This window comes from Anabrus simplex, chromosome 5 (assembly GCF_040414725.1).
Source record: "Anabrus simplex isolate iqAnaSimp1 chromosome 5, ASM4041472v1, whole genome shotgun sequence".
NCBI classification, from domain to species: Eukaryota; Metazoa; Arthropoda; class Insecta; order Orthoptera; family Tettigoniidae; genus Anabrus; species Anabrus simplex.
The window spans coordinates 186,422,165-186,445,565 of NC_090269.1; the positions used below are offsets into that span (position 1 = coordinate 186,422,165).

General features: G+C 39.2%; 1 protein-coding gene across 5 annotated transcripts in view; it reads right to left on the reverse strand.

Moving 5' to 3' along the window:
• D12 (YEATS domain containing 2 homolog D12) overlaps positions 1-23,401 on the reverse strand; it is a 278,841-nt gene that overhangs the window by 121,504 nt on the left and 133,936 nt on the right. For all 5 annotated transcript variants that reach the window (XM_067148415.2, XM_067148416.2, XM_067148417.2 and 2 more), the window contains one exon: positions 11,286-13,620. In XM_067148415.2, the coding sequence (XP_067004516.2) occupies positions 11,286-13,620 (2,335 nt within the window). The remainder of the gene's footprint in view (positions 1-11,285; positions 13,621-23,401) is intronic.

Here is a 23,401-nt window from a genome sequence, read left to right on the forward strand (position 1 = left end):
TCATATGTGTAACCTTTAGTTTGTTCTTAATATTTCTTTTGTAAATTCTGTCATGTATACATCATATGCAAATAAGAATAATTTCACTTTCACAATAACCCACACTTTTCAGGTGGACAACACTTCTAATTAATGGCCCTGAATACTTCGTGTATAGTTAAAAAGATTAAAATAAAATCACAAAACAAATTAAGAACCAATCATTCTCTTCTTCAGCATAACTAACACATTTCAAAATCAAATTATGCAACTACGATAAATAAGAGCAGAAAGAGAAAAATACTCACAAAAAACTAAAGAATACATACAAGGAAATATAATTCACATACATTAGAAATACACTATAAACTCTTTAATTTAATGAAGGATGAAGAGGAAGTGTGACAGGTTTCATATTACATTTTTAGTTGCAGGGAAAAGAAGACTAAATATAGTATAAAGTAATAACTCTAAATTCCTATTTACAATAATTATAATTTATGTTCCTACAACTACTCCAAGTCTGCACATCAACTGCTGATAATTCATGAGAGGAGGAACAAGAATTCTATGAACAAACGGAACTAACGGAAGCCTTGAAAGAATATGACAAATAATAATCATGGAAGATCTGAATACTCGATGTGTAAGTACAATGTTAAACCACTAGCAAAAAAAAAAAAAAAAAAAAAAACATGAAGGACAAGTTAAGATTGTAGGACCACAAAACCTCCAGCAAAGAAATGAAAAGGGTGACAGACTGTTTCAGATATCCCAGGACAAGAAGCTGGTCACCATGAATGCTTTTTGTATACCTATAAATTTGTCCATATTTATGGCCTATATTGATCCGAAGGAAGGGAAGGATACCAAAACAAGTGTTGGAGGCTAAGACAGAAGGAAGGAGGGCAAAAGGGAGGCCCAGAGCAAGATGGATGGACTCTGTCAAGGACAGTATATAAGAAAAAGAAGATTGAACTGGAATACCCCGACCTGGCAGGAGCTGGACAAAGGGAATGAAAATGAATGATTGATTACTTACAGTGAAGCAAAGAATTAACTGGAATCCACCTTGCTAGTATAAAATATACCATAATAAAATTAACGCTATATTTATTTCATAATACTTCATACACATTTCGAGAACCAATCATTCTCTTCTTCAGCACAACTAACACATTTCAAAATTTAATTACTTGATTAAAATGCAACCTTAACAAGATGTTCACTTGTTACCAAAACATTACATACAAACCAAACAGCTGAAATACAGCTTATTAGATAATGTCTATTCTTCCTTCCATTTCAGAGATCATAAAGCAACCACTGGGATCACTCAAGAGACCAACATGTAACCACTTGTAAAATACTATAATAATGAAAATTAACACTGCTGTATGAAAGGATTCAATCTTCCTAGCATTTAAAAAAAAAAAAAAAAAAGTAAAAATCATAATACCGCCCCAAATTTGGTTTCCTCTACCAAAGGTTGTTAAATCTCCCAAAATTCTTTCACAGGAAAGGAAGGAAAAATTTATAACAGGTTCAAGAGGTATTGGGAACAAAAGCAAGCATCCGAAAAGAACTAGTCGTAAGCGCTCCCTAGCGGGCTTAAATCACTAATAAATAATAAACAGATAACATTCATTTTGTACCTATTTTAAAATCTTGATGTTATGACTTCCTGGATCCATTCAACTTGTTCTTTATGCTGGGTGAACTTAAAATAATTCAAGCCAGGTTACACTCATGATCTTTGAAAAACAGTGAAATGTGTGGCTACTTGATTTTTGACATCACGTTTTCCTGGGACTGTGAATGTTAATCAGCTGTGATCCAGCAATGCATAGAAGGAAAGAGAAAGGAAGAGGAGTGTAACATCTCAACTCTTACTGGATGAGCATTCAAAACCTGCCAATTTAAACAAGTACTCTTCTGCCAAAACTTCATTCAAATTTATGTCATTATTATGGTTTTACAACAAGTAGATTAACAATTTTTCCAAGATATTCATATAACACTCTTTTGGAGCTGCATACAATAATTTCATGTACTTTTCTATACATGTAAAATTATGACTATTATGCATATGTTCACAAATAGCCAAACATCTATGTTTCACTGTGTTCTTGTGCTCTTTACATCAAACTTCTAAAGTTCTTCCTGACTGTCCAATGTACTGAAGAATAAGTTGAATCCATACAACATAACAACATCAAGATTTTACAATATACACAAAGTAATTATGAGTTTTAGTTTTTGAAATACAAAAAAATGCTAGGAATTTTCACATAAAAGTATTAACTATTTATTTTACAAGTGTCACATGTTAGTCTCTGAGTGGTCCCAGTGGATGGTTTAAGATCTTTGAAATGGAAGGAATAGACATTATATAATAAGCTGTATTTTAATTGTTTGGTTTGTATGTACCGTTCTGGTAACAAGTTTGCATTTTAATCAAGTCATTAGAATGTGAAATATGTCAATTTCGCTGAAGAAGAGAATGATTGGTTCTTGAAATGTATGAAGTATCATGAAATAAAAGTGACACTGTATTATGTTGGTACTGACAAGGTGGAGTCCAATTACATTCTTTGAATCACTGTCTGTATACCTGGCGATATCCACTTGAAAATCCCCAGAAAATCCCAGACTGCCTTTGCCATGATAAATAATTGTTTCATAAGTGTAAAATATTTAACAACATATTCAGGAGCAGAAATTAACTTGGACCATACTCCTGTTGTTGCAGACACATGACTGCAACAGAAAATCCAGCTAATACAACAATTACAGTATTTATTCAGCGTATAACGTACAAAGCATATAAAGAAAGTAGAAATGAAGAAGATATAAGTTTTACAAATTACGTGAGAATTCAATGGGCCATGGTACAGCAGCCCTCACAATCAACAATCAAGATTCTTCAGCCAGTAAACTACCTCAGTGGTGACATAATATAGTCTTCTTGCTTGTATAAGACCTGACAGGACATTCAAATGCAATATAGCTGACTGTTGTCTGGTTGTCATTTCCAATTTTGTATCTTGTCTCTTTTAGTAAAGTGGTCTCGTATTTTCATCTGAGCTGTGTCACTTCAGTACATCTTCTTGATGATGTTTTGTTTCAGCTAGCATGTAAAGGTATCATATTTAACATTTGTCATAATCGATGAAGCAGGGGAAAACAGTTTGTTGTTGATCAAGACATGTTTGAAGTAAAAGTTGGATAGACACCATTTCTAAACCCATGCTGAGTTTCTCCAAAGCAGAGTCTCAAGACATCCACAACAACAGAACTGCAAATATGGAATATCAGATCTGAAGTCAAAGCATATGAAACATAGTATGAGTTTAAGAAGGCAATTCTAAATTCCAGTTCATCAACTTAGAGATTTTAACTTCAGAAAAGAGAGAAAGACTGGATGAATGAAATTCTTGAATTAATGCAACAACAGAGAATTAACAAGAACAGCAAGGTGGCTTATGCACACACTCATAGACGTAGCACAGCGTCCACGACTGGTTCGCATCCTATTAAGATGAACATTAAGATGAGCTAAAAGATGACAGGTACATCAAATCCCGATGACCTAGCATTCTGCTTCTTGATCTTCATTTCACTTGTGCTTCAAATTAAAAGCATTTGTGGAGTGAATAAAACCTACAGATATTGGGAGGTTTCTTAATGTTAATCTAGGATGCAGTATTTTGTCCAGCAGATCAGCAAGAACTAGTAACTGAGGGTTAGAGAGTATATTTCAATACTCGAGGACAAGGGTATTTCCTCATCTGTGATGTGAACTAAATTGATCATCAGCATTTGACTGACAGACTATAAAACTTGATCTCCTTGCAAACAAGCGAAGCACAATAAAATAACAAACCAAAAAGATGGACATAAAGAATCTGAAATATCCGGAGGTCCAAAGCAGAGTCAAAAGACATCCACAACAACAGAACTGCAAATTTGGAATATTGGATCTGAAGTCAAAGCAGATGAAACATGGAACAAGTAAATTGCAGTTTATCAATTAGAGATTTTAACTTTAGAAAAGAGAAAAAGACTGGGTGAATGAAATTCTTGAATTAATGCAACAACGGAGAATTAACAAGAGCAGCAAGGTGGCTTATGCACACACCCAAAGAATTATTAGAAGGATAAGAGAACCGAAAGAAGTATGAGTTTTTAAAAATGTACACACATTAAAGATTGTAACTGTACGTATGTATGATCCCCGAATTTTTAGGTTAGGAAATTTTCGTATATAGTTTGTAATGTTAAAATCATGTAATTTTGTTTATTGAGAATGTAAAAACGTAATATTATAAGAAGAATGTGTAGTTAGGGAATATTGCATATGTGCATCATTATATTTTGTATAAATTTCCGTTTGGGTAAGAGTCTGTAAATATGGCCTAGCCGTAGGATTGTGCAACCGGGAAAACTGCGACTATATCGGGAAGGACGGTTGAAGTCAGATGGATGTGTTGCAACAAAGTGGCTTGGAAACACGGGGTACGGCAGGTAGTATAGGCTGAAGAATTGGAGTGGATCAAGCAATGTGGATATACGTGAGTGGACGTTCAATGTCACATCAGACACTCAATAGCCAATACGAGGGCTTTGTTTTAAGCGAGGTTGGGTTGACTGAGTGACGCGTCAAGAAGTGCCTGTGAGAGCGTTGCTACCAGTAAACTCTCCAGGATGCTATAACCACGTGCAGCAAGCCTATATGAGCATGTACGCGTGTACGGCAAGTCATTCTAATGCTGATTCTGACTCTGATTCTAATTCTGATGCTGATTCTGTGTGTCTCATTCGGCCCGGTGCGCGGGAGCTACATATTTTAGGCAGTTACCAATGCGATCTTCTATTGTTCAGCTTGAACAACTCTACATTTCTTCATAAAGTAATTCATCGTCGGCCGAGTATGCTGTTTCGGTGGGAGAAACGTGAGGCATGACACTAACCGGTGCAGCAATCGGTAAGGATCCAAGATGTCGATGAAAAAGTGTGTAAATAAAGTTAGGGATGCTCTTCGTAAAGAAGGTTGCATCCGTACGTAGAGAAAGTCGTCGTACTTTTCTCTACCAGAATACGATTTTTGATCTGCAACAGTAGAGTGCAATGTGACTCTTACCTGAAGGCATGATAAATGTAAATAGTGAAAATAATTTTTGGTGGTTTGAAGATATTTGTAATTTGCCTTTATAAGTGGCAAACACGAGTTGGTCTCGTTAAGTGATTTTTTAAATTGGTGTTTTTTAGTGGTTTGTAATTTGCCTTGTAAACGGCAAACACGAGTTGGTCTCGTAAAGTGATGTTTCTTTCTTCATGTTGGTGGTTTGTAGATGTTTGTAATTAGACCTTGTAAGCGGCAAACATGAGTTGGTCTCGTCAAATGATTTATTTTTGTATGTGGTTTTTAGTGGTCTGTAAAGTTGCCCTTTGTTAACGGCGAACAGGTGTTGGTCTCATCAAGTGATGATTATTGAGGTAATTTATATATTTTTATTTATTTTGGGAGTAAAGTCATGGAAGGAAACTTGCAGTGAATCTTTTATCAGTAGAGTATGGATGAACCTGGCTTGCTACCCAAGTCTAATTTCAGGGGTAAACAGGTAAGGTTATAAAGTAAGTCTGGAGCTTCGTCAGCCTGATGACCGTCGCCTTGGGAGAGGGAGTTACTCCTTGCTCAACATAGTTATATATTCCTGTAATTGTTTTACAGGTGGCGCCCATTGTCTTGGTATTTATACTTATTTCACTCACCGTTAATTCATTTCATATTTTCTATAGCTGCAGTAGTTACAAGATCTTGAAAACAAGCATGACTGTTTCAATCTCCTTACGAGGTTGAAGCAGATAACACATATTTTATATCAAAATCTGTTAGCTATTGTGCAATTTGGCAAATCTAAGATGATAGGGCAGATAGTTAAATAAACAAAATACCCAGAAATAAATAGCCATGAATCTAGTTGACAGCAACAACAGCAACAACAAAAAAGTAGAGGTATGGGAGAACTACATCACATGGAAGATCCAGAGATTCTCAAACAAGAACTGGAGAAAGCCTTAGGCCTAGTAAAATCTCGCAAGGCCACTGGACCAGATCACATAAATATGGAATTGCTTAAACATTGCTATTAATATAAGTGACTTCTATCTGGAGCTGTTCAACCACATCTAGAATATCAGAAACATCCCTACGGACTGGCAAAATCCACTTGCCTGTCAAAGAAACCAAATCCTAAATAATGTAGTGATTACAGCAAGTTAAGTACAATGAGTCACATTCTGAAAGTTTTCTTTATTAATTCTACACTCGTGATTATGGAGAAAAATAGAAGAAAATGTCAGTGAAACTCAGCATGCGTTTAGAAATGGTGACTATCAAACTTTTACTTCAAAATGTCTTGATCAACAACAAACTGTCTTCCTCTGCTTCATCGATTATAACAAATATTAAATATGATACCTTTGTATGTTAGCTGAAAAATAACATCATCAAGAAGATCGTACTGAAACGAGATAGGTCAAATAAAAATACAAGACCACTTTACTAAAGAGACAGGATACTATTATAAATTATTTTTGAAATTATCCTAGATGAAACTGATAAAGGAATCAAAATCAATAGGAAGTGAATAAACACTGCCTGATATGCAGATGATATCACGATACTAGTTGACAATTTAGAAGACCTTCTGTTACTATTGAACAGGATCAACAAAGCACGCAAAAAGTTTGGTCTTAAAATAAATATTCAGAAACAAAATTCATGCCAAGCAGCAAGCAGAAAGTAAACAATGCTGTTATCACCCTGGACAGAAACACTAATGAAAGATGTCATGTTTCAAGCATCTAGGATGCTGACTAATGCAAGAATGTGAATATCAGCACCAAAATTGGCACTGCAAGAAATGTGTTTGTGAAATGAAAATACACTGTGGGCAACAGCGACTTCTAATTTGAAACTTCTTGGTGTGTCATGAAACACCATCGATTTTGAAGGTTGGACATTAAGGCTTTTGAAATGTGGATGTATCGCAGAATACTGAAGATCCTATCAGTAAACTATATCATGAAAAGAGAGTGACTGCGTTGCACCAGGAAATCACGCAAAGTCCTAACCCTCACAAAACATAGAGAAACAGCCTATTTAGGTCACATCCTCAGCAATGACAAATACAATCTGATACAACTAACCATAAAAGGCAAGACAGAAGAGAACTGTGGACGTGGGTAAAGAAGACTATCCTAGGCGTGAAACCTATGACAGTGGTTCAATGTCTATATGACAACAATGAAACCCAAAGCACAAAATAGGAATAATTACTCCATGATGCCATCAACCTTGTGTGAGAAAAGTGCACCAGAAGTAGAACACGACAACATGTTTAGCTGAACAAGCTTGTGAAAATTGTGTTGCTTCATAAATGTGGGCCTATTATTGAATGTTAGGAACAACACTGATGTCAAGGTAGGCATCTTAGCGTTTTACAGAGTTCTAGTTCAGAAATATATGGACTGGGAGGATCTGGATTATTTTAGAGGATTTTTGATTTTACAAAGTATCAGGTTTTGAGACTAAGTGGACATGGTGATGGCAATGAATGGGATGAGAGGTTCATTTGATGGATATGACCTTCACAAAAGTGGACTTTATATCATAAGGTAAAAGGTTAGCGTCTTCCTGAAAGAGGATGCTGTTGTAGGCATTAATATTAGTAATAGCCTGAAAGAGTCAGATCTGTTGGCAGGGCAGAAGTTTAGTCCATTGGAAAAGAGAAAATGGAAAGCCATATTGTTGTCCAACTAAATCACTCATATTTTTATCCTTGTGTAACTTGATTTACTGCCTGTATTCTGTCTTTGTTCCACAAATATAAAGGTGGTGTATGTTTACAGTCACTGAGCAAGAAGCTGTGCATTTTGGGTCTTATAGCTGTGAGCTTGCATTAGCGAGCTGGTGGGTTCGAATCCCACTGTCGACAGCCCTGAAGATTGCATTCCATGGTTTCCTATTTTCACACCAGGCAAAGGCTGGGGTTGCACTTTAATTAAGCTTATGGCCCCACCTTCCCCATCCTTGTTACCAAAAATCTTGTGCACATTTGTATGATGTGAAACCACCAGCAAGAAAAAAATATACAGTCCCTGCTGAAATGTTCCTAAACAGTTCTGAAACTCAAAATTTTAGACAAGAGTCATGCATAAATATATCTTTCCAACAAACATCCCCCTTCTGAACAAACACATTCTAGATATGTTATCCTTTGAGCTTATGGTGAGTGAAAGAGACAAACCACAGTGAAACTACGTTTTGCAAAGACTTGCTCTGCTTCTTCAGAAAGGAAACTTGTCTGACCATGACTGCTCTAATAATATAAAGCAAAGTCATCTCTGTACAGACCATGAAGGCCCTTGGGGGAGTGGAAGGTATTGGCACTTGATGGGAGAGAGCGGTTAACTCAATGCCCAGCCACTTTAGCCCCAAGGAATTAACCTGGTATTCATTTTTGGTGTAGGCTGAGTGAACCTCAGGGCCATGTGCACCTCTGGAAGTGAAAATCAAGTTCTTAAATTTTTCATCTTCCTGACAGGGAATCGAACCCACGTCCTTCCGGGAGAACCGAGCACGGCTTTTACCGCTTCGGCCAAGCAGCCCCTGTTCTAATAATACAGTTCTACTAAATGAAAAGTTTCCCTGTAATTAATCTCTTTCACATGGAATAAACCCAAAAGATAGCACGTCTATTAACCCATCATTGGACACTACAACTAACGCCATGTGCTTGATTGCGTGTGAGCATTTTGCTGTACCCAAGTTTTACAAGGTTTATTTGATACTGCTGTCATCTAGCTAAATGATTGAGAATGAAATAATGTACTTTTCCGTGATTGAACTTCATCTCTAAGGTTCCAGCAAGTAGGCCTACATGGAAACATAAAATCCTTCCAATTATTATGAATTTTTGTCAACACTAATACTTTAAAATGTTAAAAATATCACAAACTTAGCAATGTCTTGTTCCACTGAGGCTAATTTAAGAATTTTCTTTGCCTGACTCATTCTATAAACTCAAATAAATACGTAGCTCGAGTCATAAGTCATGGCAACTATTTTTTTTCTTGCGAACAGGAGACAACACGGAAAATCTAAGATATGCATTTGGAAACGTACAGTATGTACTTGCGTATGATGCCACTAGATGGTGTATGTAAACAACAGTGTGGGTCTAACCATGCCCCCAAGTTCAGTGTGTGAGTGAGAGCGTCACAAAATGGAAGTCAACAAGCAGGAGCAACAATCGTATATTAAAATAGCAGTTCTCCACGACAGAAATGCACGCCAATGCCATGCAGAGCTGTGGAAAGCATTAGGTGTGCATGCCATGCCCTATAGAACAGTAGCGAGGTAGGTGGAGACGTTCAAACAGGGTAGAGTATCAACTGCCGATTTGCCTCGCCCAGGCCGTTCAGTGTCTGTGGACAAAGATGTACGAATAATGGTGATCGATCAGTGTTTACATGAGGACAGGCACTGGACTCTTGCGGATTTGCAAGAACATACAGCAATAACAGCGGCAACAATACGGCGCATTTTACACAAGGACCTACAGATGGGTAAACTTTGTGAAAAGTGGGTGCCACATCACTTAATTGAGGTACAGAAGTGGACTCGTTTCTAAACATGTCACATCAATCTGGAGAGGTTTCAGCAGGAAGGACAAGCCATGTTGAATCGCATTATTGCAGACGATGAAACATGGGCACGTGCTTATGAACCTGAACTGAAGAGACAGTCAAGTGAATGGCGTCTTCAGGGGTCACAACGGAGACACAAGGTTCGACAAAATCAGTCGCCCAATAAGGTTATGGTAATCCTGGAATACGATGTTCAAGGTGTTCTTGTGTGTCATCCAGTGCGTGAGGGGCACACTGTCAATGCAGTTTATTAGAATTCCTTTTTGTCGTACCAATCGCGCCGTGCAGTGCGAACCAAACGTCCAGATCTTTCGGACAATGCCATGAAATGAAATGGCGTATGGCTTTTAGTGCCGGGAGTGTCCGAGGACAAGTTCGGCTCGCCAGATGCAGGTCTTTTGATTTGACGTCCATAGGCGACCTGCGCATCGTGATGAGGATGAAATGATGATGAAGACAACACCACCGCCATAATCCTACACGATAACGCGACAACTCACACAGCAGTCATTGTTCAGCGTCGCTTACAACGGTGGGGATGGGAGGTACTTCTACATCTGCCTTATTCGCCTGATCTGAGCCCATGTGACTATTATCTAATCCCCAAAGTCAAGAAACCATTATGTGGACAACAGTTTGCTAACAAAGAGGACATCGTAACAGCATTTCGGAGAGAGGTGTCACACGTTAGCGATACACATGCAGCGAATGGTATTCAGCGCCTGCCCCACTGCTGGCAATGCACAGTGGAAAACTTGGGTGATTATTACGAAGGTCTGTAACCAGTGGAGACCTATCCTTTGTACATAGTCTTCTGTATTTGCTGTCTATACCATAATAAAACAATGTTTACCAATGGCCTGTGTTCTGTCACTTTCCTACAAGAATCTCCTGAAGTCAGAATTTGTCTTCAGGCACTATGCGTAAGTAAATGCCCTATATTTCCAAATACATATCATAGATTTTCCGTGTTGTCTCCTATTCATGAGAAAAAAATTAGTTGCCATGATTCATGACTCGACCCTCGTCAAATGTTGAAGCAAGAAATAGTCGCACACTATTGGCCCTGCAATGAGGAAAACTCTCACAAGTACCATCGTGAAGACAAACTATTTACTTTTGAGAAATTCCTTCAAGAGGTAGATGACAACACTGGGAAAGTCCAGTAGAGGGGGAGGCAAAGCTGTGACCTCACTAATTCCATGAAAATGTGTTTCAAATCCTTTGGCCCCAAAAAGGCTCATACAACAACCGACGACAATTAATCTGGGCCACAAAAGCATCGACATAAAAGTATTCTAAATTAGAGTGAAGAGAGAGAAAATCCACTATGGACAGCTGTCCTTATACGAGGGAAACCACAAAGGTTCAGCCTACTGATGAATCTAAGGAGACAATGGTACAAGATAAATTAAAAGTTCCACCTTACTGCTCAATATATATAAAAAACTACAGTATCCAGTATTAATCAAACAAGTAGTTAGGCAATTAGAAAAGGTTTGCAATCAAAAGAAATAAAAACAGCTTAATTTCAAAAAATATAAACCTTGCAAATTATTTTATAATTTTTAATATTAATGGATACCCACTTCAATTTTTCTTCAAACTCTGGCTTCTTGGAATTTAGAACTATCCGATTGGCTTTGTTCAGGACCAGTGTCCTCCCTGAGAAGAGTAGCCTCTGTTCTTCTTGAAGCTTCTCATCCTTCTCCTTCTTAACTAAATCCTCTGCTACATCAGTCTTCACAACATTTTTCTTCAATAGGCTCACACCAGGCTTTGCTGAACTCAACAACGTTCTTGGACTACACACTGATTGATTCACTTTAACTCCAACTGCTCCAGGGTTTAACTGAGGTTGCAAAACTAACGAGTTCAGAACTGTAGCAACATTTGAAGTACCAGACAAAGAAGGATGATTTTTAGTTAACTCTTCATGTGACATGTTTACCGTTGACTGTTTTCCAGTTGTTACATTAAGTTTTGAGGATGCAGTTGAAGCAGTAGGAGTGTGTTTTAAAAGGAAAATTTGACCATCTTTAACTAGTAACAAACTTTGTCCTTGTGTTTGATGATTTAGATGTGAATTACCTTTAGAATTATGGTTTGTAGAAAGAGAAGTCCTAGAATCTGGCACTACTTGGGTACTATGTAGTTTATTTCCCATTTTTACATTATATTTAATCAAAGAGGTAGACAACTGCAACTGATCTGATGCAGCACTCGCTGAGCAATCCACTGATGTAATGCCTTCAAGCATAGATGCAGAAGAAGCTGATGAAGTCATTGAGAGCTGTGGTTTAACAATGGATTTAGCATTTAAAAACTTATTTGATATTGCTGGAGAAAGAGTTTTATTACTGACAATACTGTTACTACGGCCAGAAATTAAAGATGATTGACCTTGTTTAGAGGCCAAATCAATCACATTGTGAACACTGTTCATAACAGATTTTGTAGGAGACAACTTTTGTGCAGAGAGAGCTGATGTCTTTGGGGTTATTAAAGATTTCATAACTGGACTACTTACTGAAATCAAGTGAGAGGTGTTTTCCGAATTTGGAGTTTTAACTTTTAGCAACGGACCAGAATTTTTCTGCGCTTGTTGAGTTTCTTTAGTGAGTAATGAATTGGAAAGAAGAGACACAGCAAGGTTTGTTTTCAAATCTCCAATACTACCTTGAATTGCTCCAGTTGAGGTATCAGTGACTGAAGTGCCCCCCAAAACTTTAGACTGTGACTTTGTGTTCGGTAAACCCACAGTGATATAAAACACATTACCAGATTTGTCCATACATTTTACTAAAGTAGTGGGTTTGGATAAAGGGTTAGACAACGGCGGCATTTTAATCTGTCGGGCACTTTCACTGTTTAATGGTGGTGATTTCAAAAGACTTCCAGCTGATTCAGAATTAACACCAATTTTTGATGCTGTATTATTACATGTAACACCTGAATTATTAATGCAAGTTGAAATTTCATTATTCTGAGTCACAGTATGTGACAGTACTGATTTGGACGGAGAAATAACATTTTTCAAATTATTTTTGATAACACGTCCATTTTCTGTCTCCCGAGAATTAACGAACTTAGGTAAAGCATCATTATTAAAGTGATTAACTTGCTCTAATGTATTCACACTTTCCATAGCAGTATTAATTCTAGCTGCATGTTCTCTTGGGTTATCTTTTGAAGTAGTATCAAACGAACTATCTACACCCATATTCAATTCGCAGTTTGATGATACAATAACTTCTTCTCCTATAACAAGTTCTTCTGGTGGTCTAGTCACTAAAGTATCGGCTGAATGAGGTGGTAAAGATGAATTAAAATAATCATGATCAAATGAATGTACTATATCAACTGACTGATTATTGCAAGAAAATTTTATATCACTGGACTGGGATTCACCACTCAGCAGATCACAAGATGTACTATGAAATTCTTCAGCTTTCATTTCAAGATTATTTTCAACCAAATGCTTACTATCACAAAATGGAACTAGATTCTCAGTACTGCTTTCACAAAATTCTGGTTCTTGTTTAATTTTTATTTCTGTATATTCATCAGATTTCTTGGTAAGACATGGGGGTCGACTATCAATAAATGGAACTGAAGTGTTTTCACAAATATTTGGTTCTTGTTTAATTAATTTAGCACCATTTTCACAGTTATTAACTGAATCCAAACTATCAATATTTTCTTCCTTTATTCGGTTTGCACCCACAAAACTCAAATCATGCACAATTGTCTTGTGGCCATCCTCTTCATACAATGTCACTCCAACAGAATCAGAAGCCTCATTCTGTTCTTCTACAATTTTATTACTCTGAGGGACACATGGCTGGTCATCTTCTACAGCTTCAGAGTTGGAAGCAGCCGGTGTAGTACGATGTAACCAGATGTCCACAACTGTTTCAGCACCTGAAATGAGATTTTTTTTTTGCTTTTCAATAAGTAAACTGGAAAGAGGTGAAGTGGAGGTTATATAGTTCAAGTGCTGAGATTACTACTAGAAATCAGCAGATTTATGTTATGCTTTGTTTTCTAACAATTTTAGGATTGAGGAAGGACTAAAAAAGTATAAATTATAGCTATCTACTGCAGTATAATCCTCTTATGCTTACCAGGGGTTAAGACACTACTACTCATGTACATAAACCTGAGGAGGACCCTTACAGATAGGAATTACTCCACCCAACAGGTTGACCGCCAGATTTCCTGAGCCATTAACTCTATCACCAAACTTCCAAGAAACCAAACCCAGCACCCTTCATAACCACATATAAATCTGGCCTCCATAAAATCAATCACGTTTTAAAACAAGCATTAAATCTTCTATCATACTCACCCCATACCTGTAATCTTCCAAAATGCCCCACCGTCACATTCAGATGCCCACCAAACCTCAAAAACATTCTCACACCAACTCCCATCCCTTTCTGGCTCTTTCACTTGCTCCAAGAACTGCCACCTTCACTCAGCACCCGATACAAGGTTATAACTGTGCTGGAGGGGGGTGGTGCCAGGTGGGTAATGAAGAGTAATATTTTACTTTTCTTTTCAACAGAAAACAAACTATAGAACATTGATAGCAGAGCCTATCCATTCTAATATTGCACAAATAATACGTTCTAACATGGTTCACAGTGCCGATGTTACAATTAACTGTACCTGGGAATGAATATTGAATTTTCACATCCGCATTTTGCTCAAAATAACTTTCAATGTATTAGGTCGTGTTCAGTACATATCATACATAATGAAGGGATGTTAAGGACAGAACAAGAATGGACAACTGGACATCAGTGGGATCTGAATCCAATTGTAATTTTGACTGTGGAAGACAGGCTTATGTACTAGTTCCTCTATAATTTATCTATATAAATTCTTAGGCTGGCTATTTTAGCCTACATTTGTTTAAAAATGTAAGCCTTTAATTAATTAAATAAATATTTGCAAGCATGTCTTACCCCTTATTCCCACTTCTGATACAGAGCCGGGGATGAGGTGAGATGAATTCATATGGCATGTTTTTTTGTACGGAAGGATGCCCTTCCTGATGTCAACCTCCAATGAGGAACTGATGAAGACGAAATGAATGATGGTGAATGAAACTGAGTAAGGAGGCAGAAGGAATTTGCTGTGACCTATGAATAGGAACTGTCCTGGCCTTTGCCTGGAAGTGAAAATGGGAAAGTGCAGAATGAATGAACAAATGAATAAGGTAATGTCACATACCAAGATTCATTAATATAATTAGAACACTCAATTTGGTTGATGAACCCTTCGAATCCAAATCCCATGATGTAACAGGAAAGGGCCATGACCTACCAAGCAACTGCTGCTCAGTTCGAAGGCCAGCAGATTACAGGGTGTCATGTGGTTGGCATAACAAATCCTCTCGGTCGTTATTCTTGGCTTTCTAGCCCGGGGCCACTATCTCAGTGACAGATAGCTTCTCTACTGTAATCACGGATACTGAGTGGACGACGAACCAGCCCTCAGATAAAAATCTCTGACCTGACCAGGAATCAAACTCAGGGCCTCCCGATAACAGGCAGACATGCTACCCCTTCACTGCAGGACCAGAACTTATGAACCTTTAGGTTTATTAATTTGACATGGATGACCACAAAAAAGGGTTAGGTTTGGAGAGTATTTTAAAAATCAACATTAATATGAACCCTTAGATTTATTAATGGATGATGGATGACAAAAAAAAGAGGTTATGTTTGGAGTGTATTTTAATAATCAACATTAATATAATCAACTTTCATATTTCAAGATTTAATTTAAGCATTCAGTTTGTTTCATAAATCCACTACTGTTTTCAGAAATCATAGATTCCAATTTCTAAATGTCACCACTAGAGGACCAGACAAGGAAAAGTAATTAAAAGTTTAAACATACTCAACTTGCATTAACAAATGATCTTCACAGTACTAAACTGTAGACTTCTTTGATAACCAAGCGAGATGGTCATACGGTTAGGGTCGTGCAGCTGTGAGCTTGCGTTCAGGAGATGGTAGGTTCGAATCCTGCCGTTGGAAGCCCTGAAGATGGTCTTCCATGGTTTCCCATTTTCACACCAAGCAAATGCTGGGGCTGTATCGTAATTAAGGCCACGACCGCTTCCACCTGCATCCTAGCGCTTTCCCATCCTTGCATCATCAAAAACCTTCAATGTGTTAATACGTTATCAACAACCACCAGCAAACAAAAAAAAAAAAAAGTTCCCTGATCACTGACACTTCTTCGTCGTGCCACAATCCATTTCTTCCTGTATTAGGGTCCTTTGGCACATTGATAAATTATTAGTTTGCAGGAAGTAGGCAATGCATTAGTGCACATTTATCTCTATATATAAAAGGCTGACTCCGACTGGCTGTAATCAACACCCAGCCAAAACTACGCGACACAAAGAAATGAAATATTACAGTGTAGGTGCTCACTAAGGGAGGATTTTTTTATATTCCTTCGCTAAGGGGGTGAAAATAGGGGGTGAACTACACTGACTGAGCAAACGTCATGGGAGAGCGGAGCACTGATGTGCAGGTGTGTTGTCTGCGCAACACACGTCCCCTGTGCCAGCGGCAGTTGTATAGGAGACCTTGTGAGCAAAGGCTGTGCATGTGACATGTGTAACATGGAACGTTGTCGTGAGCTGACACCGTTCGAACGGGGTATGGTGGTCGGTGCCCAACAGATGGGAAGTGTGGAAGTGGTGCGGGAATTCGGCTTCACATGATCAACCGTGTCCAGGGTGTATCGTAAATGGTTGAATGCGGGTGTCACCGTCCACAACAAACAAACGACCGGCCGTCCAGCCACCCTTGATGACCGTGACCGGCAACATCTGAGACGGATTGTCAATAGTGACAGACAGGCAACTGTGCAACAAATCATGGCTCAATTCAATATAGGCCGTGTTAGACACGTCTCCCAGTAGACAATCCGTAGGAACATGGGTTCTATGGGGTATGGGAGCCGGCGCCGCACACGGGTGCCACTGTTAACCCAACGTCATCGGGCACAACGACGCGCATTTGTCGCCAGTCACCAGGGATGGACAATGGAACAATGGCATAACGTGATATGGTCGGACAAATCACGATTTAACTGCATCATGCCGATGGGAGGCACCGTGTATGACGCGGACCACATGAAGCGATGGATCCCGCCTGCTTCGAAGGTGTGGTCCAGGGCGCTGGTGTCTCTGTTATGGTCTGGGGTGCATTTTCCTGGTATGGAATGGGTCCCCTAGTTGTTCTGGAAGAGACTTTGAATGGTATGTGGTATGTTGAGCTGCTCGGAGACCATCTCCACCCATTTTTGGCCTTCCAGCACCCAGACGGTTCTGCAGTGTTTCAAGATGATAACACGCCGTCACATCGCTCCCACGTCGCCCGGGAATGGTTCCAGGAACATGCAGCGGAGGTCCAATGACTGCCATGGCCACCCAGGAGCCCCGATATGAACCCTATCGAGCTTATCTGCAATGTCCTGGAATGCAGGCTCCGTGCCATGGATCCAGCACCCAAGAACAGACCAGCATTGGCGGCCGCTCTGCAAACTATTTGGTGTCAGCTGCGTCCAGAGGAATACCAGGGACTTGTCAACTCACTTCCACTGCGTCTCACTGCAGTTCACAGGCCCAGAGGAGGCCCCACACGCTATTAGGTGACTATCCCATGACATTTGCTAAGTCAGTGTATTTACATTAATACATCTAAATCTCAAAAACATAATAGTTTATAGACGTAAAAATTGGTATTTGAAATCTAACTTAGAAATAAAGAAACACGTATTTTTTTGTTTTCGGAAAATTCAATTTGGGGTGGGGGGGGGGGGGGTGAAAATAGTGAAAAGGGGATTGAATACCTTTTGTGAGGATACTTATATCTCAAAAACTGAAGATGTTACAGACATGAGAATTGGTATTTGGAATCTGATTAAAAAATAAAGAAATGTGTATTATCCTTTTTTGGAAAATCCACTTAAGGGGGGCTTGAAAAGGAGTGAAATAGGGGTTGAAGCATTTTTTTATGATACTTATCTTTATAAATAAAAATTTAATGATAGTGTGTCAGTACACTGACTATTTTGTCAAAATTATTGTACAGTTATCCTTTTCTAATTGCATATATTTTAGCTTTCGTTTCCTGAAAGTCCTCATTTATACCCATCTCCCCAAAATTGAGATGGTGGCACAATCTGCCAGGCGAGCTAGAAAATGGAAATTTGGCAAAATTATAGGTTTTTACCCGGTAACAGACGGAAAAATTCCAAGATGTTCAAATATTTCACGTTTTACTCCCCAGAAAATATCGAAATAAGGAGGCAATTTTAATGACACTGCTGACCTTCATTTCGAAGTATTTCGCGGTTAAACGGTAAGTCGTATCACAGAACGGATGACACTATCTCTGTTTAATTAGGAGTGATCTACAAGTTTGGTCCTAAGACATTGTTTTTCGTATCTCTATCTCTTATGGGTTAGATTTGACTGTGTTTCTCGACTGTACATAAATATTGCAGTTTTTACACGTATAATTTGTAGTTTGACACATTTTTTAGAAAGACAGAATCATCAAATTTGGCACGATCTTTGGCCCTCCCAGTAACCATATATGAGCCAAATTTTATGTTCTTGCTGTCACATAATTATCCAAAAAATAATGCAGTATGTGAAAACCATACCCAAATTTCTTCCTATTCAAAGTTTCTAACACAACCTAACTCATAAATAGACGGGATATGAGAAAATGTCATAGTATCAGCCATTAGGGCGCTAAAGAGGAGTCTTATGGGGCAATCTGTTTGCATATATAATGTACTGTTTAGCAGTAGTTAATCTGTAAATTAAGGTCTGAAATATGTAAACATGCATACACTTTCGTATGTTGATCTCTATATGGTAATGGTTATAGCGTCCGCCATGCCAACTTGCTACGGGCCTAGCTCGTCACCCATCGCCCCGCTCCCCTTACACTCGACCGCGCCAATCGCAAGCAACACTTAAGCGCTGGGCCGGCCCTTCTCTCTTCTATCCGTGGTCGCGCCGCATGGGACGACGGAAATTACTCAACTATTAATCTGGAGTCTTCCATCTCGCGAGTTTCCTGGATCCATCGAACATGGACGATTCTAGAAGGTCCAGCACAGGTACATAAGAGAGGAACGACCTGCCTGCAGTGAGTGAGAGTTAGTGAGTGAGCGAGATTGAGCTCGCTGGTGTGAGTTAGCGAGGAGCGCAGTCAGTGATAGCCTGGGCTCAGATGTCAGCCTGATGGAGTACCCGCCTGTCAGAGCCGAGGACTCGTTCCTGTTTCCCTGGTGTGTGTGTGTGTGTGTGTGTGTGTGTGTGCGTGTGCGTGTGTGCGTGCACGCGTGCGTGTCTCTCTCTCTCTCCCCTTTGATGCCAGCTGCTGGAGAAGAACCTTGGGTGTTCTGGAGCAGAGCGAAGGGAACACTGGGTGCCGATGTGTGCCGACTGCGAATGGGGTCACACTGCTGTCACACTGCTTATGTGATGACCTAAGATCCTATCCCATTGTCGCCAGAGACTTGTCGACTCACTTCCACTGCATCCCACTGCAGTTCGCAGTCCCAGAGGAGGCCCCACCTATCTGTGTCGCAAAGCAAAATTGTAAAAATAGTGTACATTCAATGAGGGAATTCCTTCTATGTTGAATATGTAAGGAGTCTACCGAAATTTAAAATCTTCTCTTTCAGAAAAACATCAGAGTAATTGAAATCTGAAAAGAACACAACCCATAAACCTATACATGGTTCGTGGGGCAAGTTACTGTAGTTACGTCCTAGTTCGCGAACCATGGGCAATGGCTAAGTGGCCTAGTAAGTGGTCCTGAGAGTCAGGATATCAGTTACTATGGAATTTGTGTGGGCATCTCGGACATATTCCGAGTCAAGGCCCCCTTGTACTCAGGCGGCTAGGACTATACAACCCACTGGTGGTTTCTAACCTGTTACAAGAGAGATTCTCACTGGGCCTATGCATAAGCAGGGTAGCAACCTGCTTCACAGAATTTTTACCACACACGCTCAGAACATTTTATACGAGGCTCAGACCTATGGGAGTAACTAAGTCCCCACTTCCATTTTACAAGCGAGGGACTCCTTGGAAACAACTTGGCAAACAAAATGGAATTCGATGGGGAGGTAATAATATCTGAGCCACGAGTAAAGTCTCCGCGTCTGTTGAAAACTGCCAACAATCTTCCACTGCCATGTTATCTGCGTTCTACTAACTGAAATATCATATTGGAGAAGTTTTATCTGTAGAGACCAGATGTCTCTAGTGTCTATTTACTAGCGATACCTAGTGTTCAGATACGCTATTACTGTGAATGTTTTTTTTTTTTTTTTTTTTTTGGTTGGTTATTTAATCTGCATTCTACTGTTTTACTGTTACCATCCCTGTAATTAAATTGATCTACCAATCATATGGCTTGACACCTGAATCCTATCCTCCAATCTTAGTTTCTCTCATTTATTTTCTTCTGGAAATCTCAGCTGGTCCTCTATACTTTTTTAATTTTATTTTTACAAGTTGCTTTACGTCGCACCGATACAGATAGGTCTTACGGTGACGATGGGACAGGAAAGGGCTAGGAGTGGGTAGGAAGCAGCCGTGGCCTTAATTAAGGTACAGCCCCCCTGCACTTGCCTGGTGTGAAAATGGGTAACCACGGAAAACCATCTTCAGACCTGCCGAAAGTGGGGATCGAACCCACTATCTCCCGAATACTGGATACTGGCCGCACTTAAGCGACTGCAGCTATCAAGCTCGATGGTCCTCAATATAAGGAGCGAATTTTTCTGAAACTAATGTCTTGCGGCAGTGAATCACTTAGTGCGCTACGTAAAGGAGAGATCTCCTGGGAGGAGATTCTGGAGGTGGGGGGCCAGCAGGCTGGCATGAGACAATTTTAACAAGGTATGGCAGAATATTCAACATGTGAACTCCCTGCATGCGAACATAGGGATGATTCCTATGTAATTCCTTGGTATGTAACTGCCAGGTTTCAGCTTCTTAAAATTTAATGTAGGACTTCCTCTTTTTTAACTTAAATGTAGGTTGCTATTGCCAGTCTTTGTAAATTTCTTTCCTAATGGGAAAATATGCAAGGAAGCACGAGTGGTTACCCTCGCACCATTCTTCTAATGTTATGCTGGAAGACTATCTAACCTTCTAAATTTACTATTCATTTTTCGACCTTAAAATTTTCTTTTACTTAGGTCACCTCATAATATAGGTTTAGCCACTGTGTCATCGGACCTTATACCCACTTAGGTGATTGCATACATACATACATACATACATACATACATACATACATCATTATAGAGTTATGCCTTTCAGCGTTCAGTCTGCAAGCCTCTGTGAATTTACTAAACGTTGCCACAATCCTCGATTTGCAACTAGTGTTGTGGCCTCAATTAGTTTTATACTTCTCATCTTTAAATCGTTAGTGTACCGGGCGGTACACCCCTACACCCACCTTTAAATCTTGCGCCAATAAATCCTCCTCTACAGGAGAAACTCTGAACTTAAAACTGGACCTACTTAAACCTTTCCTCTGAAGATGTCACTGTGTGAATTTTGACTTTTTGTTTACTATTTATCAAGAAGTTTGGACATTCTCTCATAGATGCCTCTGCAAAAAACTATGATCATGCACCCTGGTGCAAAGTGAAGGAACTTTATTTGAAGAAATTTTGTATTCACAAGTTTGTTCTTTACTAAATCTAGTGCATTCATTTTTGGGTTGGCAATATTTATCCTGTCTTTCCGCCTGTTTTGATTTTAACCAATCAAGAATTTCTGTAATTAATTTTCTACCAATCACAGGTTTCTTCTTCAATTTTGGTGTGTAACTCTAAGCGACCCAATAAAATTAAGTGGGTGTGGCTGTTTTATTCATGAAAGGTCTCGAACTTTCTCCGAGGGTATAAAAACTGCTGATTTTCACGTCTCCTGGCCACTTCATCAACATCTAACCTAGTGTATGGACGTGTAGCAGGTGGCGGGAAGCACCTCTTTCATCAGGCAGCAGCTCTTCAGTAAGGTAATGGCCGTTTACCATCTTTATTTTCTTGCTAGCTCAGCAGTTTAACCCGCGGAAAAGGTCCGAAACTTTTACCCTGTAACCTACTTTTCTGTAATGTAATTTTTGCCGGCTTATGTAAATATCTTTAACTATAAATCGGGGATAGAGAGTGTCTTACCCTCTCGAGCTCCCCTTCATTTAGATTTGAGGTGACTACATTTTGGTAACTGATTTTCTTCTTTTCCTTAATGTTTAAATTTCTTCCTTATATGGGTCATCTCCATAGTTTGGGAATAGCGCCTGTTTCATCGGCCTAGTGCCTTTTAGGTTTTAAGAAGTTTCATGTAGGAGTACAAGTACACACCTCCATTCAACTTGGTGTTGCGGGCCAATTACTTAACCTGTTATTTTCTGCTATGGCCCAGTTGGTTGGGTACGAGATACCCCTGTTTCATTTGTTGTAAGTTGTGCCTCGATGGCAATTTATTGTAAAGTCTGACATTGCCTTAAATAGGCTTGAAAAACTGAGAGCGCGTCTGTTCTTTTCTGGTGTTGTAAGAAGTCCTCTGGGAGGCTTGAGGTTATAAGTTGAGAGCAAGTGCTCCGTGTGGTAGGGGTTTTCTGCCCCTTTGAACAAATTGTGTTTTTGTAAAACTAGGGGCGTGTAGCCCAAGAGAGTTAAGTTCTGGAATCTTGGATCTTTCTAGTCTTGTTTACAGTCCCAAAGTAAATGTTGTTAAAATTTTGTCGTTGATTGGTTGTTAAAATTCAAAAATATAACGTTTATTTGAAATTTTAAAATTAACTTTGATTCTGTAGTTAGACCTATTCACCCCGGCATCTTCTTTCACCTCTGCTAATCCACCAAACCATGGTAACAGTTAGAAACCGAGTCTAACCATGGTCGTCTTGGTCTACCTCTACTTTTCTTTCCCTCCATAACAGAGTCCATTATTCTCCTAGGTAACCTATCCTCCTCCATTCGCCTCACATGACCCCACCACCAAAGCCGGTTTATGGTACAGCTTCATCCATCGAGTTCATTCCTAAATTAGCCTTTATCTCCTCATTCCGAGTACCCTCCTGCCATAATTCCCACCTGTTTGTACCAGCAATCATTCTTGCTACTTTCATATCTGTTACTTCTAACTTATGAATAAGATATCCTGAGTCCACCCACCTTTCGCTCCCATAAAGCAAGGTTGGTGTGAAAACAGACCGAAGTAAAGAGTTTCATCTGGGAGCCGACTTCCTTCTTACAGAATACTGTTGATCGCAACTGTGAGTTCACTGCATTAACTTCACGACACCTTAATTCAATCTCACTTACTATATTACCAACCTGGGAGAACACACAACCTAAATACTTGAAATTATCTACCTGTTCTAGTTTTGTATCACCAAGCTGACATTCAATTCTGTTGAATTTCTTACCTACTGACATCAATTTAGTCTTCGAGAGGCTAATTTTCATACCATACTCATTGCACCTATTTTCAAGTTCCAAGATATTAGACTGCAGGCTTTCGGCACAATCTGCCATTAAGACCAAGTCGTCAGCACAGGCCAAACTGCTTACTACATTTCCACCTAACAGTATCCCCTCCCTGCCATTTTATACCTTTCAG